At 47.1% G+C, this 17,257-nt stretch overlaps 1 protein-coding gene across 4 annotated transcripts in view; it reads right to left on the reverse strand.

Annotated features, from left to right (window-relative positions):
- Positions 1 to 16,856, reverse strand: part of Derl1 (derlin 1) — a 93,402-nt gene extending 76,546 nt beyond the window's left edge. For 2 of the 4 annotated variants that reach the window (XM_040730351.1, XM_040730350.1), the window contains exons 1-6: positions 16,378 to 16,856; positions 7,819 to 7,930; positions 2,903 to 2,967; positions 2,017 to 2,043; positions 1,431 to 1,526; positions 222 to 274 (exon numbers count right to left, since the gene is read on the reverse strand). In XM_040730351.1, coding sequence (XP_040586285.1) covers positions 222 to 274; positions 1,431 to 1,526; positions 2,017 to 2,043; positions 2,903 to 2,967; positions 7,819 to 7,930; positions 16,378 to 16,530 — 506 coding nt within the window. In that variant the 5' untranslated portion in view covers positions 16,531 to 16,856. Of the gene's footprint in view, positions 1 to 221; positions 275 to 1,430; positions 1,527 to 2,016; positions 2,044 to 2,902; positions 2,968 to 7,818; positions 7,931 to 16,083; positions 16,198 to 16,377 lie in introns of those variants that run through there. The other 2 variants (XM_005082732.4, XM_040730352.1) reach the window with 2 other exon arrangements.
- Between the last annotated feature and the right edge of the window lie 401 nt (positions 16,857 to 17,257).

Raw genomic sequence — 17,257 nt, forward strand, 5'->3', positions numbered from 1 at the left:
AGACATGTGTCTAAAAACACAATATATGTAGTGACAAGCTAACAGACGTCAAAGGGCCTCAAGTCCTGCTGTGCAATCAATCATATCCAACATCTTCACAAGGTTCTGACATACCAACAGTGAGATTCTTTAAAGTCTTTGAAAGACTAGCAAAGAAAGACAAAGATGAATTGAGTTTCCCAAGGATTGTGTTCCAGTCAAATAAATCTAACGTTACTTACGAGCCTCCAATGATATAGTTGAATCCAAGGATAACCCAAGGTAAGTAACAGGCCTAGGAAAGAGGACACAGATGTGAGCAGCCACATCTGAAGACACCGTGACACGGGGAAACTATAGCTGGGGAAGGAAACACTAACCAGGGCTTCAGGAGTCACCAGGTCACCATCCCTATCATCCCTATCATACTCCCATCTTCCCATCTAAAGCTACACGTATCTGTACACCTGTAATTGCATGGAAGGAGTCCTTTCAAACACAGTACTGCTGAATTAATATAAACAAAGATATAAACAAGTGTCTTAAGGATGACGACAAAAAATATCCCAAACTCTGTGACTACAACCAGCACATGGTCACAAAAAATTAGCTTGAATTTTTATCTAACATTGTGTATGATGTCTCAACAAGACATTAGCTTTCCAGATCGGACATCTGGGTCCTAGAACAAATGTAAGACCCCATTCTAAACAGAGTGAACCTCAAGGGAACTTTACAAACTAGTAAAAAGAAGGTTATACATAAACAGCTGTAAGGCTGAGGTGAGTACTAGAAAATCCCCCAGACAAGTGTAACTCCCGGCAGGAGACTCAAGCAATGTTCTGTTCTGTAATGAATAGGACATCACAGGTAGACAACGGTAAGCTCAGGTGGCATTCCAGGGTGCTAATCTAGGAAAAGTATTTAGAACCTAAAAGGAAGTGCAGGGGTGACAAAAAGATTAGAAACGGCAGGATTCCTGCATGTTATGTCTTCCAATTTCTCTCCTCCCCCTCTCCCTCTCCCTCTCCCTCTCTCTCTCTCTCTCTCACACACACACACACACACACGCACATACTCACACACACTCACAGATACTCACTCTCTCTCACACACACACACACTCACAGATTCTCTCTCTCTCTCACACACACACACACACACACGCACGCACGCACATACACACACACAAGCACAAGCATGCACACAGACCACATCCCTGAGGAGCCTGAGGTTAGAGGGATTACTGGAAGCAACATCAGCAAAGGATGCCGGGATGGCTAGGAGCAGGTCTGAGGAGGGGGAAGAGGAAAGACACCTGCTATGCTACACTGCTCTGCAGTGACCCCTTCTGGAGGTGTCTGAAGATACACATTGGAGCTTGGGGGGAGGAGGGATGGGACACTACTACAAAGACAAAAACTGAGTTTTGCCCCACCTAAGTGAAGTACCTTAAATCGCGTTCCAAACCAAAAGGACACAATCAGGTCTCTGTTGAGCTGGGCCCAGACATAGAGCACGGACATGATCAGTGGAATCATCAGCAGCTGCAAAAGTCAACACGGAAACCCCTGAGAGCTCCAGGAGCACACACCATGGGTTGGTGTCAGCTGTCCACACCGCCCACCCCCTCAGTCTGTAAAGCACACTGATGAAAATTACAAACTAATCACATCATTTATCATACAATGAACTCCATTAAAAATTCTATAACCAACAGTTATGTTTTTACATGAAATCAAAGGCATCAGTGTAAGCTGTAATTTGGGGGGAAAAGTTTTTCCTTAATCATATAATCTGTTTTCAAAGAATACATAGCCTCACACTTGCCCAGGAAATACTACATACCCATTACTCTGAGTGCTCAAGCATAAACCAGAAATAAACAGAAAAGCCAATGATTTAGATAACGCCTACAAGAGCCTCAAAGGCTTAGCTAACAGTATATTCACAATAACAGCAGTTATCATTTTATATGGTCAATGTAATTAATCTCAACTGCTGACACACACAGAAGAGCAGATAGTTGAGACTTACCTGCATATCCATTGCTAAGCCAGTAATCTTGGTTTGTAAAGTTAAAGATCATTTGTAGAAAGTATTCCATGGATATCAAGGTTGGTCTGATTTCTCTATCAATCGGATTACTTACGGAGAGATGGGCACACACAAAAGCTCTGATAACCAAGCATAAACACCCCACTAGCCTGAACAGTCAGCAGAGCAGGAGACACAGACATGAACGAAGCCGCGGCACAGCGTGGTCCTCTGGTCCCTGCCACTGTCTCACCTTCTCTCCTACAAGACAGGATGGGGATGTCTGTGCATTTGAAACAAATGACCCTGCTCACACTCAGGGATGTACAGCGTGAACCAGCCCATAACCTTTTCTTTTCTCTTAAAGGAGAGTGTATCCCTCGCCCTATTTTTTTCTGGCTCTTGGCCAATTGCAAGTGGCAGTCAGGTCCAACAGTTTGCTTATCAACTGTGCCTCACAGAGAGATGGGCTACACCCAGAGTAGGGGACTTTATGGATGGACTAGATTATTATTTAGGGCTCAAAGGGCAGACAGCAATGAAGTCAGAAAATTAATTTTCTGGTAACAGCCACAGATTTCACAAGCTGTCTCATGGCACAAAGTCTCTGTGCTTCGTTGACAAGCTGTCACCCAGAGAACAGAGAGCTGGACTCAAGGAGACAGCAATAAACTCAATTGAGTACGGAAACTCCCAGAAGCAATAAAGAGGAGGCATCCCCAAAACCTACAATTCACCCGAGCTTTAAAAGGGAATACTGTTTATTCTCATTAACTACATTGTATGATAAATGGTATTAAAACTGATTTAAATGTTTTTATAGATTTCTATTTCCCAAAACCTTAAACCTTGGGCATTTCCGGCCCAAAATTGCACTGAAGGATACCACGATGCAAATCCAGTTAAAGAGAAGCATGAATAAATAGTCTGCCGGCCTCCCATCAAAAGCTCCTAGAAACAAACACAAGGCAAACATCAGGGTTCAGAACTGTGGAAGAAAGTAGCATCTAGGGAGAAAAATACTCCCCAAAATTATATTAAAAACATTTAGCATTGCTTCTGTAAAGAAAAGTGAAGTTTTACCAAAATCTATACCATGGCAATAAAACTGAACCACAGACACCTGGCTATGGTCAACATATGCTCTACTCACTGACTTCCCAAAAGCTAAAACAGGCCCAAGGAGGACAGTCGATTCCAGACACTTCCTCGTGGCCTGCTGGCTTTGCCTTCATGGTCCTAACATGCTCTAATGAGCACACCTGATAGGTGGTTAATCCCTGTCTCTCACTGACAGATTACAGCTTGTCGGGACCCTTGTCCATTCTGGCTACCAGGGTCATTCCTGCGGCATGGCTGTTGGGAGCCCATTGCTATGACAGGGTTATTAGCTGCTGCTCTTGTCACCATTGACTCCAGACAGGTGCACTGCCACTTGTCCAGCCCTGGGCTGACATACTGAGCAGACTCTGCCCCTATTACAGGAGCTTACAACCTGAGACAAGAGAGAGCACTGTGAAGAGGAATGGCCAACCTCCCGACAACGGATTCTCCTCAGGGTATCTGTGAGGTGCAAGGGACAAAGTGAGAAAATAAGATCACATGACTCAAGTCACATGCTTGTCTGTAGCATCATGGGGGCTAAGACCTGGCTTAGTGCTTTTGTCATTCACCATGGCTAAGAGCACTTCATTCCTAGGGAGAAAAACCAACAGCCAGCTCTCTAGTCTAGGGACAATTCCTCACGCCTCAGTCAGGGCACTTTGGAGAAGCAGAGGGAAGACACAAAAGTGACTAGGAAGTAAGTCACTCCACTCAAAAGCTACCTTCTCTCCTCCACACTCTACAAGACACGGGTCGTCAATTCTTTGAGCCCCTAAGACAAGAATCAGAAAGACAGAGGATGGCTCTTAAGGAGCCGTACAGACACAGCAAGTTCCTGTTCTGCAGACAGAAGACGGAAAGCAGCAGGAGTAAGGAGGGACCATTCCCCTCTCCTCCTCTGCTGCTCTTCCCGCTCGCGCCTACCTCAAAGGCTTGCTTCAGCCACAGCGGTAAGGACACTTATGCTCACGCTCCCTGTAACGAAATACACTGAGATCCCTACCAAACTTTGGAATCTGCTTTTCTGGCGTGGTTCTGGCTCTGTGATGCCTAAGGATGCCTTAGACTGTGTACTTAAGATACTGTGATCACTTAAACTGGCGTGCAAACAACTAGGAATTTACAAGTAACTGGTCTTTAGTTGTAGTCTTTCAGTGCAAGTCAGAGCCCTTGTAAGCCAACACTGCTTCGTTTTGTTTGTTTGTTTTATTTTAGATTTTCGAGACAGTGTTTTTCTGTTTAACAGTCCTAGTTGTCCTGGAACTCACTCTGTAGACCAGGCTGGCCTTGAACTCACAGAGATCCACCTGCCTCTGCCTCCTGAGTGTTGGGATTAAAGGCGGGCGCTGCCGCCGCCGCCACCACCACCCAGCTAAGGCATTTTGTTTCTGGGGTTTTGGGGGGCGGGTGTGGTTCTGAGGCAATTGACTAAGGACACAGAACCCAGATACAGACAGCAACATTTTATCTCAAAGAAACTTTCAAAAATGCCTCTCAGTGGGCTAGAAAGATGGATCAGAGGTTAAGAGCACTGAATGCTCTTCCAGAGGTCCAGAGTTCAATTCCCAGCAACCACATGGTGGCTCACAACCATCTACAATGAGATCTGGTGCCCTCTTCTGGCAGGGAGAATCCTGTGTACATAATAAATAAATCTTTAGAAAACAAAATGCCTCTCAGTTTGAGCATTTCAAAATTGCTCTTTCTGGAAAGAACAGTAAGCCATTCTAAGGGCCAAAGCAAACAAAAGCAACCAGTAGTCTAGTAACTGACAGGTTTCTCTTACTCACATACAAATACCACAGACCAGTTTACTGACAAGTTACTGAAGTGGGAAAATGATATAAGAACATAAGCAAACAAGCAGAAGGTGGCCACATAACTATCACAGCTCAGATCTGGCTTCTGCTATCAGAGTGAGTCCCTAAGGCTCGACTTCGGAGGTATGCTAGGTACTGACGAATGAAATGGAACCATCCGTGACCTTCTGTTTCAAACATCCGAGGGGAGGACACTGACACAGACAAAACAATACATGCTAAGAGAGAACTGTGGTTGGGGGATGACAGGCAAACAGAGATTCACACGGCACATACTACAACATGAGTGAGTACTGACGATGCTGACACCGAGTTAAAGAAACCAGTTACAAACTGACATAAGAAATGGCCTACACAGGCCAGCCCACACAGAAGTAGACCAGTGACAGCCAGAATCTGGGGGTGGGGGGGGGGAGTCAGGGGTGGAGAGCAACCGCTTTGGGTCCACTGAAGGGGCTGTGAAATTAAGCTGCTGTGATGGTCACAACACACTAAAACCACTGAATCATTTGCTTACAAAGGTTAACAATGTGATGTGAGAGGAATTCCTCTCAATAAGGGAAGAAGAAGGGTCAGTGAGCCACTTCTCTAACCTTGTACGTGTTCCCATTCTCCCCACAGGAAAAGGGTCACTAACATGTCAGGGGTCATCCACACTCACCTAGAATTTACTGCAACAGCTTACTCATCCTTACAAAGCAGGAGAGTAGAGTGCGAAGCTACCAGCAGCACTACCAACAACTGAGCAAGAGAGAGTGAAAACCATAAGTTCTGGGAGCAGGAGGGGAGTCCTGGTATGGTGGTGAGAGAGAGACAGAGAGACAGAGAGAGAGAGAGAGAGAGAGAGAGAGGGAGGGAGGGAGGGAGGGAGGGAGGGAGGGAGGGAGGGAGGGAGGGAGGGAGGGAGGGAGGGAGGGAGGGAGGGAGGGAGGGAGAGAGAGAGAGAGAGAGAGAGAGAGAGAGAGAGAGAGAGAGAGAGAGAGAGGAGAGAGAGACTGTGTCTATGTGTGTCTGTGTGTGTTTATGTGTGTGTGTATGTGTGACTGTGTCTGTGTGTGTGTGACTGTGTGTCTCTGTGTGCATGTGTCTCTGTGTATGTGTCTGTTTGTATGTGTGTCTGTATCTGTGTGTCTCTGTGAGCGTGTGTGTGTATGTGTCTGTGTGTCTCTGTCTGTATGTATGTCTGTGTGTCTATGTCTCTGTGTGTGCGTGTCTTGTGTGTTTATGTGTCTGTGTCTGTCTCTGTGTGTGTGTTGGTGTGTTTTTATGTCTGTGTGTCTCTGTATCTGTGTGTATATGTGCCTGTGTGTGTGTCTGTGTTTCTCTATGTCTGTGAGTGTGTGTGTCTGTGTTTCTCTGTCTGTGTGTGTCTCTGTGAGTGTGTGTGCATCTCTATGTCTGTGTCTGTGTGTGTGTGTGTGTGTGTGTGTGTGTGTGTGTGTGTGTCATGTACATCAGCATGCATCCAGTAGAGGTCAGGGGATAACCTGCTGGGAGTCAGCTCCATCCTTCCATTACATCGGCTTCAGGGAACCAGCCTTGGGCTGCCAGCCTTGGTGGCGAGCACCTTTACCAGGTGAACTACCTTACTGGCCTCAGCCTTCTGTCTATCTGCAAAGAAAGGTCTGGAACCCCACCTTATGCTTTGTACTAAAATGGTGACTTCTTTTTAAACGTTGCATTTCACCCCACTCTGTCCCTGCAGCTGTAAGAGAGAGTCACAATTTTCAAATACTTGGGCAGACTCAAGGATGTTTCAGAAACCTGATCTAGGGAAGAGCCAGCCGTTTTATAAAATCTCTGAAATCAGTCAACCTTTGCAAATCATTTACACTCAACAAAAGTATATCTGTATTTTAACAGAGTGTCAATGTACTGCTTCTTTGTATAAGCAACTCAAAACAGCATAAAGTACTGTAGGAACTACATAAATCAATAAGACTTTTAAAACATGAATTGCTTCTCCATTATATCACACAAGAAGCTGTATTTGAGAGAAACCCTGTCTTGACAAACCAAAAAAAAAAAAAAAGAAGAAGAAGAAGAAGCTGTATTTGAAAAACTACCAAGTGTGGTACTGCCTACATAGAGTGTATGTGCAGTATATGCGCAGGGCCCTGCGGTGCCTGTGTAAGGTCAGGTCAGCAGTCAGTATGCTCCCCTGCTGCTCACTACCTTATTTTTAGAGCAGAGCGCTGAAACTGGAGCTTACCAACCGACCCCACCAGGTGGAGAGAGCGCCCCCACCCCCCATCCTTGAGTGGGTGCAGTCACACCCAGCTTATTTACACACCTAAAGGATCTGAGATCACATCCTCAGGCTGGCACTTTACCCGCCCAGCCATCCTTTCCTGCCCCACGCTGGGTGCTGGGTGCTTCACCAGAGATAACATTAGGCCCTGACTCCATGAAGTAGTCCAAGAGACACATACACTCTAGCCCAGCTTGACCCCAGCAGGACAAGGACTGGAGTAAGTGCACTGAGGAGATGAGGAAGACACTCGAAATTCCAATCTTCTGTTAATTGCTTCTATAACACGACAAACTGCAACTAAAAACTCAATTTGGCTGAGTGTGCATGTGTATACCTTTAATTTGATGTGGCAGTGCATACCTTTAATCCCAAACTCAGGAGGCAGAGGCAGGTGGATGTCTTGAACTGGAAGCCTTCTGGATCTAGCCAGAGACAGATAGTAAGACCCCCATCTCCAAAGGAGGGGGAGGGGATCACACACAAAACTCAGTCTAAGTGCTAATAGTCATGACCCAGTATGCATGTAAGAACCATCATTAGTCATTCCTTTCCATACTGCTAACGGCCCCAAATCCAAGGAAACGTATGAATTAGAAAGTTAGAATGAAACAATGGATAACTTACCTGCTTCAAGCCGTGTAGAGTACTGATATAAGAAATATAAATTGACCAAATAAAGAAATCCAGTTCCTGGACCCACGGGGAAATAAAAGGTGGCAGTGAATGGCCTCCATATCTGAACAGATCAAAACAAACAGGTGTCAGTTTCTCTGAGCTGGAGCAAACTTTTTTTCTTTCAATTAAACAAAATCAAGCTGTCTTTCAATGAGAGGTAAAGTGACATCAACACAATTTGAGAAGACAAGAGTTCCTGCCAGCTTATATGACATCAATTCACAGATCAGTGAAATAAAAGGACATCAAAATGGTCAATAAACATTTTTAAACAAGTTAACAAAATCAATACTATGTAATGTATGGCTAGTCCTAAGGTAAAAATATCACACTCAAAAGATAGAGGTTAGCAGGAATCAAACCACTGTGCTAATAAATAAGCAATATGGGCACAAAAGAAAGTCTCTCTCACACACACACACACACACACACACACACACACACACACACACACTCTGACTTCACCTGATTTCCTTTGGGAGCAATACTATAAACCAGGACTTTATACATGCTAGGCTAAGTGCTCCATCACTGAAATATGTCTCAGCCCTCTCCACATTTTTATTGAGAGGGTCTCACTACACGGCCTGGGCTGGCCCTGAAGATTTAGTTCTTCAACTTTCAATCCTCCTGCCTCAGCATCAAGAGTTGCTGGAATTACAAGGTTGCCTGCACCACAAGGCCCAGCTTTTATTTTTGGTTTGTTGAGACAGGGTTTGTGTAGCCCTGGCTGTCCTGGAACTCATTATGAAGACCAGGCTGACCTCAAACTCAGAGATCTGTGTGGCTCTGCTTCCCCAGTCCTGGGATCAAAGATGAGTGCCACCATACCTGGCCTTTGCTTTGCTTTTGAAGAGTGTCTCGGAGCCCAGGCTATGCTGGACGGTTCAATCTGCCTGCCTGTCTCAGCCCGAGTGCTAGGATTCTGAGCACACACCACCATGCGCGGCCATTTCCTGGCTTTTCTACCACACTCTTCCTTCTCCACACTTTACATTGCAGTTTTCTCTCTGCATTCCCTTGACAAAATATTTCTATTGGCTTCGCCATACTTTTTATGTGGATATCCAAACTCTGTTTAAACTGTTATGATGCCATGATGAAAATTTTAAATATCCTCTACAAACACACACCATACACACACACACACACACACACACACACACACACACACACACACACACACACGCAGAGTAAATGCCTGCGAATCAATCTGTTAGATCAACAGACATATGCACTTATTTTGGTAGATATTGCCAAATGTCTACAGAGATGTATAATTAATTTATACCTCCTCCTAAAATGTAAATGAGTGACATCTTTCTACACTTACTCACCACAAAGAGTATTTTACAATCACTAACCTGAAAAACCAATTTGTATTGCTGAGAAAGCTGAGCATCTTCCGGTATCTTCCAACTATATTTTCTTTCTACCTTTTCTACATTTTAAAAACATCCACTTCCCTGAAAGATTAGCGTTTCTTTATATATTATGGAATTTTCTTGGTGCATGCTATTTTCTGTTCTGTCATTAGACTCATGCCTTTTATAGTACTTTTGCTGTATTTTATACAGCAATATCTATTTTATAGTGTCTTTATTTTTAGAGACACTGATTTTTATAGGACTTTTGCTGTGTGTTCAAACTTACAAAATTTTTTCTATGATTTTTTTCCCAAGGATAGAAACACATTCAATTTTACTGCAACACCTTTGCAATTCATACAGAATGAGGAACAGATTCAACTTGTTTTTCTAGATGGTCATTTGCTTTCTGGTCTTCATTAAAGCAAATGCACGTTCTCCAATTATGTGAAAGGCTAATCATTTTAAGGCCTACTTTCAGATTAGGTCATTTAGAATGAATGCCTATACTAAGTTATTTTAATTTCTGATTTAATAATGTATTTCCATATCTAAGGAAATATAACCCCTCTCCCCATTTCTCTCACAAATTCTTTTCCTGGCTCGTCTCAATACTATTGTGAAGTAAATCAGACCCAACATCTCTATTTTTATCATCGTGACACTGGCATACTCTTACCTAACTGTCACGATTCTACAGAACTTTCCCATTTCCCTTTTATAATCAACCATCAAAACAGGTAACATTTGAAAATTGAACCTCTTGCCTTTCCCAAGCACACAAGTCTATGTTCAAATAAAATTGTCTATCTTCTTTTACCTTACCATTCACTGGCTCCTAGCTCCAAAACATTATTAAACAATAATAAAGTGATGGCCTCCTAGACTGGTAAACAGCGTAACGCTGACCTTCGGCTTAAAAGCTATGTGTCTTAAGGCCCACTACCACTTGCCAAGCAGGAAAAGCGTGGCTGGATCAATCAAGGGAAGACTGTCAAAATGAGCAAGAGTTGGCACAAGCAGAGAAAATACGCTCTTGGCAGAAAGCCCCCCAGAACCGCGAGAGCACGGTGAACAGAAGAGGCTGCTAACATCCAGGGCTGCTAGGACGGAAGACAACAGTCACAGAGGCTGCCACAACAGAGCTGCCGGCTCCATTCTTCATGGACAGAAACTGAACCCTCAAAGCTTAGTGCTGTGTAGAGAGTGTGACCTTCAAGCAGCCTGCACTAAAGCAGTCAAGCAGCAGGTTCAACCATCTCCATCACAACCTGACCACGGGAGCAGCGCTGCAGATGACGCCAGAGGCCCTGAACTAAGCTGCTGCAAAGTCAACATTTCTCGGCCTCAAGTTCAAAGTCAAAGGGGAGAGTCAAGTACAGCCCCCTGCTGGTTGCTTTGTTTTGTTTAGGGGTCCTGGGAACGGAACCCAGGACCTGAATATGCTGAGTAAATGCTTTATCAACCAAGTTGAATACACCCCCAGACCTTGATTAACGGCTTCCAAAAAATGAATTAGCATGCTCCTTGGCTTATTTACGCTCAATGATTCAGAAGGTGGGTTTTCCAGATGAGGAAACAGTGTGGCAAAAGGTTACATAGTAACTAACTAGTCACAGATAGACAGAACTGTCCTATCATAACCCTAGAATTTCTAAGACTAAACCCTCATTTCTACAATGCCTCTCATAAGAGACATCAGTATTACAACTACAATGAATAAAAATTTCCACTACTGCTATCCTTGTATGGCCCAGAAACAGACTAAGAGCAAACCTACCTGCCCTCTGTCCCTACCCCACCCCCGCTGCAAAAAAACACTGTAGGGCAGAAGCCTTGGAATCTTGTATGTGTGGACTTCTCAGCTGGCTTTGTTTCCCCTATGACAGTTGTCCTGGAAACACCTGCCCTCATCCTTTACCCTACAGGCCTCCAAAGGTTGGAATCAAGAAAGTGGATTGGAAATGTGCTGTTAAAAAAAAAAATTAGAGCACTTATGAAGGTGTGCTACTATTACAGCCTTTCAGAAAACACCCACTGACCTGGTTTTTAAAAATTCACATTTCACCCACTCCCATGTTCCTTGAAATTACTCAAGACCTGATTTTAGAAAAGAAACCTGGGTTTTTTTCCCCTGACTACATTTTCTCTACCGCTGATGACACAACACTATTTTTAGCCACTGTGTGCACCTGCTCTTCAGAAATCAGTGTCTGTCAAAATATCTCACTTCTCTTCCCTGTTCATTAAGCTTCCCCTTGAGCTACACTTGCTTTCATTCATCTGAGAGACCTATTATTTCTGTATTACTTTAAAATTATACTTTGAAATCACTAAGCACTGGGTCTTTTGAGGAGGCAACACTGTTTATTTCTGAAATCCCCACTGTAGCCTCTCTCTTCCTCTATCTGACATGTAAATAGGGTAGGAAACGGCTTTGTTTGCAGGGCCATGATAGAAAGGTACACTTTCAACTCTGCAAAGCCCAGGAGCGGAGCCTGGGAGACAGAACTGTGTCTCAGTCCCACTAGGAGACTTGGGGAGACTCCTCACACAGCATCCCACAGGAGGAGACTTGGGGAGAGACTACTCACACAGCATCCTACAGGAGACTTGGGGAGAAACTCCTCACACAGCATCCTACAGGAGACTTGGGGAGAGACTCTTCACACAGCATCCCAAGACCAGACACTTCCCACAGTGGGGGGTTTTTGGCCCTGGGAGTGAGGCTCTTGGGGGAGGGATGTGCTTTCCTTGTCCTTCCTTTTCTTTTCTTGAGACAGAGTCTTGCTATGTAACCCTAACTGGCCACGGTGATCATCCTGCTAATCCTCCTGCCTCAACCTACCAGGTGTTCAAACTACAGGTCTGTGCCACCATGCCCAACTACAAATTTGTGTCTGTGTGTGTGTTCTTCAAGAGAAAAGCATATGAGAGAGAGAGAGAGAGGGGGGGGGGGGTCCTAACTAGAATCGGGTAATCTGAGGAACCAGAACATGTTCATTGTCATACAAACCCTCAAAAAGGCATATTATTCTTCCAACAGTGTTAGAGATGTGTCCATCATTTAACTAAAACTTCCCAAATAACCTGCTAATGAGATACTGCAAATGCCATCCAGAATCAAAGCAGAATAATAAAGTGCGAAAAGATTTGTCTGAAACAAAAAAAAAACTATTTCAATAGTTTGCTAATTAAGACTATTGGTTATTATATAAACAATTTTCTGTGTGTTATACTTGAGAGGTATAAAACAGTTAAAATAGTTCCTTGATTTGAAAGCACTTTGGCTTATATTTCTGAAATTAGGACTTGCCTTAAAATACATTCAATTCATGTAATTTCTACACTTCTTCCAAAAAAGCATTAAACTGATGGAGAACCCTATAGTCAACAGAGTTCTATAACCCTGGTGAATTAGCATGCCATTATATTATCTCTGCTTTTAGGTAAGCGTAGTGTAGGTCCAGACAAAGAGAGACTTGGTTCATGGCACAAACTTGTAAGGGTCTGAGTTGGGGCCTCGATATCAAGACCCAACTACTTGAAATACTTGAAAGCCTGCGATTTTCCTATCCTAAATGGCTCAACTACATAAAGTCTTACGGTCTTCCAGCTCTTAGGGAAAAAGGAAAAGTCATTTTCTGTAACTAATTTGGAAGAAATAACTTTTCAAAATGTTCTGCTAAACACTTGGGGGTGAGGAGCTAGCAAGGGATTTAAGACAACTTAGATCATTCTTAACTAGTGCGGCAGAAACCAGCTGTAGTGTTCATAAACAGCCAGCACTTATCTCAAGACGGCCGTGGGAGCTGAGATAACATACATACAGAAAAGCACAATACTGATCAAAGGAAAGGACGCTATTTTGTTTGTAGAAAATGAAACAGTGCAGGCTCCACAGGGGGCATATCATCTCAGCAAATACTAAGGCATCGGGAAACTGCCTCCTCTCTGTCATGGGGCAAATATGAAGACACTCCATCCCTGGGAGGCATCTGATAGGGAGAAACTGTGGACAGCCAAGTAGCGAGTCTTAGCACATTGAGTGTGTTTTATTATCCAAACTAGAGAAATAGTTATAAAGCATCACATTACACAAAGTAATCACAGAGGAGGAAAACATCTTTAGTTCCTTCAAATTGTGAATGTACAATTGTGAATCAATGACCCCACAATTGCTCGGAGCTGACACAGATGGAGCGCCTAAGGAGAGGGAGGCGCCTCCTGCAGAAGCTGTGAAGGCACACCTTCTGTGCGCCCCATCTTTCATGCATCGTTCCCACCAGGTTGGCTACAAAGCTGCGTGAGGGGCTCATGCTCCCTCCTGGAGGTGACACAAATGACGTCTCTAACCCTTCCCGGCTTTAACACTGCTGTGGCTGGCGCTTATTCTACCGATCTGGCTACAAGAGAGCAAGATTTCACAAGACGGCCCAAAGAGGCTGTCCCCACCACCTCCTCCTAAGATGACTCGCAGCCAACACTCCTCGCGCACGCGCGTTACCCAACATGCCAGCAGGCACAAGGTGCACAACAGCAGTCTGCCAAACAGAAATAAAGCAAGTCACTGGGGGCCATGTGCAGTCCCGGCTGGGCTCTAGAACCGCCCTCTCGCAACCGATTGCTGCAGGTGTCTGGCTAGGGTGCAGGCCTGGAAAGCACCAAAGCACCACTCCGGCCACCCTTCAAAGCCACGGCCCTCTAAACATTCCCACCCTGACAAGGGCCTGTGCCAGTCACTCCTGCAAAACAGGGCCGTCCTTGAGTCTGCCTTCCTTCTCCTGATGGCCCTCTGCAGCCGGTGGTGGCACACCTGTCCACAGCCACCCGCACCAAACATCATCTTTCTTGCCTCCTAGTTTGTATCCCTCTGGTTCCATTACCCAGCACTTCCCAACACACCAACTCCACTCCTCAGAGTAGGCAGTCATCTTTTGTTCAGACAAAACACCCAGGCTTCTCTGGTGCTCTCAAATAAAAGTCTGAAGGCAGGGCGAATTTGCCCAGTACGTGCAATGCCCTGGGGCCTTAGGTTTGATCCCCAGCACTGAAATAAATTAAGATGTAAGCCTCTTACCATGAGCTAGAAGCCTCCTATGACCCCGCCCTAATGTCATTCCCATCTTTGCTTTACGGGACACACCCTTGGTTAACTCCCTGTGCCATCCACCAGGCTTCACCGCTTCAGCCTGCTCTCGGTACCCAGCCGTCTTCCCAGGCCTTGCCCCGGTTTCCCAGTTTATCCTTCCCGCCCTCTGGAAGGTGAGGTCCAAAGGCAGACCCAATCCAAGGCATTCTTCAAGTGTCCTCTTGAAACACTGCTACCTCAAACCGTTCTGCTTTTCCCACGGGCTCAGGAACCTCTGTCTACTCCACTATCATGGTCAAGCACCCAGAACATAGCTAGCATCCAGTTATTTCCATCAACTCAGGCAATATGTAAGCAGCTACTGTGTGCCCAGCACTGGTCTGGGGAACAGAGGCAATGGTAAAGACCCTACGGGTCCTTGTCGTCTGACGGGAAGTGCACAGACAAACCCCAACAGATGGCGGGTAGCAGGGAAAGTAAGGGAAACAGCGAAGGAGGAACGTTCTCTGGGGGAGGGCAATCAGAGGAGGCCTTAAGAGGAAAATGGCATTTGGGCAGAGGCCTGAACGGCACACAGGGGTAGAAAATAAGTGAGCCATAGTTATCCTCGATAAAAAACCAGCGTGTGCGCGCAAAAGCCCTGGGGTCGACCTAGGCCAGCAGCCAGCAGGCAAGGGTTTCCTTCCCTCACTGAATCTCAGACACTGGGAGGTTCTATGGAGGCCGACAGGACACACTTTATGTTTTAACAGCATCACTCTAGCTGCACGCGGAGAACCAACAGGGCAAAGCTGGCGTGCTCACAGCTTACAGAGGAGAAAGGGAAAGGCCCGCGTTCCAGTACCCAGGTGAGGTAGCATCAACAGCACCTTCCTGATCGATGCTGGGCTGGGAAAAGAAGTCAAGGGACTGTACACGGTACGGTACGTATCTCAACGGGAGAGCGGGGACCTAGCATGGGTTTAGAAAAGAAAGGTAAAGCAAAAGAAGAACCCAGGGCTGTCTCCATGACAGCTTAAACCCCTCGAGCAATGCAGGTGCCATTTACTTCCAGGGCAAGGACAAAAGGGTGACTTGATGAGAGTCTACTGGTCACCAATGGTGACTTCCACCATTACACCAGAGATCCCGTGCATCGGGCAGCCTCCGGCTCCCGTGCTTATGCCCAAGAGTGGTAAAGATCGGACTCCCGTGGTTAGGGAACCACTACAGCGGGATCCTATAATGGATTCCTGGAGCACATCCCCACATCCAGGTCAGGAAAACGAGAACTCAGCAAGGACTAGCAAATAACACCGGGGAAGAGTACAACAGGAAGACCAAGCGAGGAGTGTGTTGGGATTCGTATCTAATCTTGGAATCTGAGTCTCCCCTGATTAAATTCTTATATCACAGAAACGATAAAAATAACCTCTCGCAAATTAATATTCCTTGGCCTAGAATGGGCAATTTGAATGTGCTCCTGGAGGCTTAAGAAAACCGACATCTCCCGTTTCCTGAGTAGTTTATTCATTCGCGGATACATTTAACTACCCTATATGCCAGGTGCTGGAAATACAAATTCACACTTAAAAAAAAAAAACTTCAATAAGGCGGAGAGAGAAACTGTAAACATGCAAACAACCCACGTAGACGTCTGTCAGGTCACACCACTGGTCAGGATGGCACCACCACGGTGGGGACAGACGGAGGGCAGAGGGCATGGAGGCAGGTGAGCCCAATCTGCCCGCAGACCAGGAACCATCACCAACTTACCTTCTCAAGTCTCCTTCGGCGGGAGGGAGGCGGGAAGCCCCATCTCGCCAGACGGGTCTCGTGAGTCACACCAACCCCGCGGCTCTTGTAAGTTACCCGGGCGGACCCCCCAAGACCTCCCGGGACCCAAAGGACCAAGCCTTAACCCCCCACCCACCCCCAGCCCCAGCCCGGAGCCGGACGCACTACAGATCCCACCGGCCCCAGCGCGCCCCGCAGCCCGCCGGCCCAGTCCCGCCGCCGCGGGGACTCCTGGGGGGTTGTAGTCTCCGCCGCCCGACGGCCGGCTCCTACCTGGAAGCGATAGAGGAAGGCTTCGGGCCAGAGGAAGAAGTAGGCCGGGCTGACGATGCCGAGCTTGCCGATCAGAGGGACCGCGACGGTGGCAGCAAACCAGTAGCGCGTGATGGCCGGGATGCTCCTGAACCAGTCCCCGATGTCCGACATGGTCACCCGTCAGGCGGCCGGCCGCGCAGCGCCGCGCGTCCTCCCGTGCCCAGCCCGCGGCGCGCGCCCGCGCTCTCGCTCTCGCTCGTCGGCCGGCTCGGCCAGGGAAAGCAGGGGCGCAGCCCGCGGGCCAGGAGGCGGAGACCGGCGGGCGGACGTGGCGCCACCGAATTCGGACGGACGAGGCGGCAGCGCTCACCAGGGAAACTTCCCCTTCCGGTGCCCGCGGCCCACGTGACCCGACGGGCCCCTGGCGGCTTAAAGGGCCAGAGTCGTCTTTAGGAGACCCGGAGCCGAGACTCGCCGGCTTCGGGGTGGAGCCAAGCGCGGCGGGCGGGGCGGCGGCGAGGCGGCGAGTGGGAGGGGTTACGGGGGGAAGGGGAAAAACAGTGGTTGCCCAGAGCAACGGCCAGGGTTCCGAGCCAATGGGGAGGTCGCCCGCCCTCCTTCCCCCCCCACCGCGGTCGGGCGCCTCGTGGTGAGGGTTTCCTTAAAGGGACAGGAGGCCGCATGTGCGCGGCTCCAGGCGGGCCGCTCACCCCGGGGCTGCAGCGGCGGCTGCCGCACGGTGGTCACTCGCCGCAGCGGGACTCCACCGCCTCGGGTTAGACAGGTAAATGAGTAGTAAAGCAAAGAAGGTTTCCCGGGAGGGCTGTGGAGGAAAGCAGAGATGGTGGGGTAGGCGGAGTGCAGCCGAGGCATCTCGGGACGGTTTGAGACTTCACCG

Source organism: Mesocricetus auratus, unplaced genomic scaffold (genome assembly GCF_017639785.1).
Source record: "Mesocricetus auratus isolate SY011 unplaced genomic scaffold, BCM_Maur_2.0 Super-Scaffold_100023, whole genome shotgun sequence".
NCBI classification, from domain to species: Eukaryota; Metazoa; Chordata; class Mammalia; order Rodentia; family Cricetidae; genus Mesocricetus; species Mesocricetus auratus.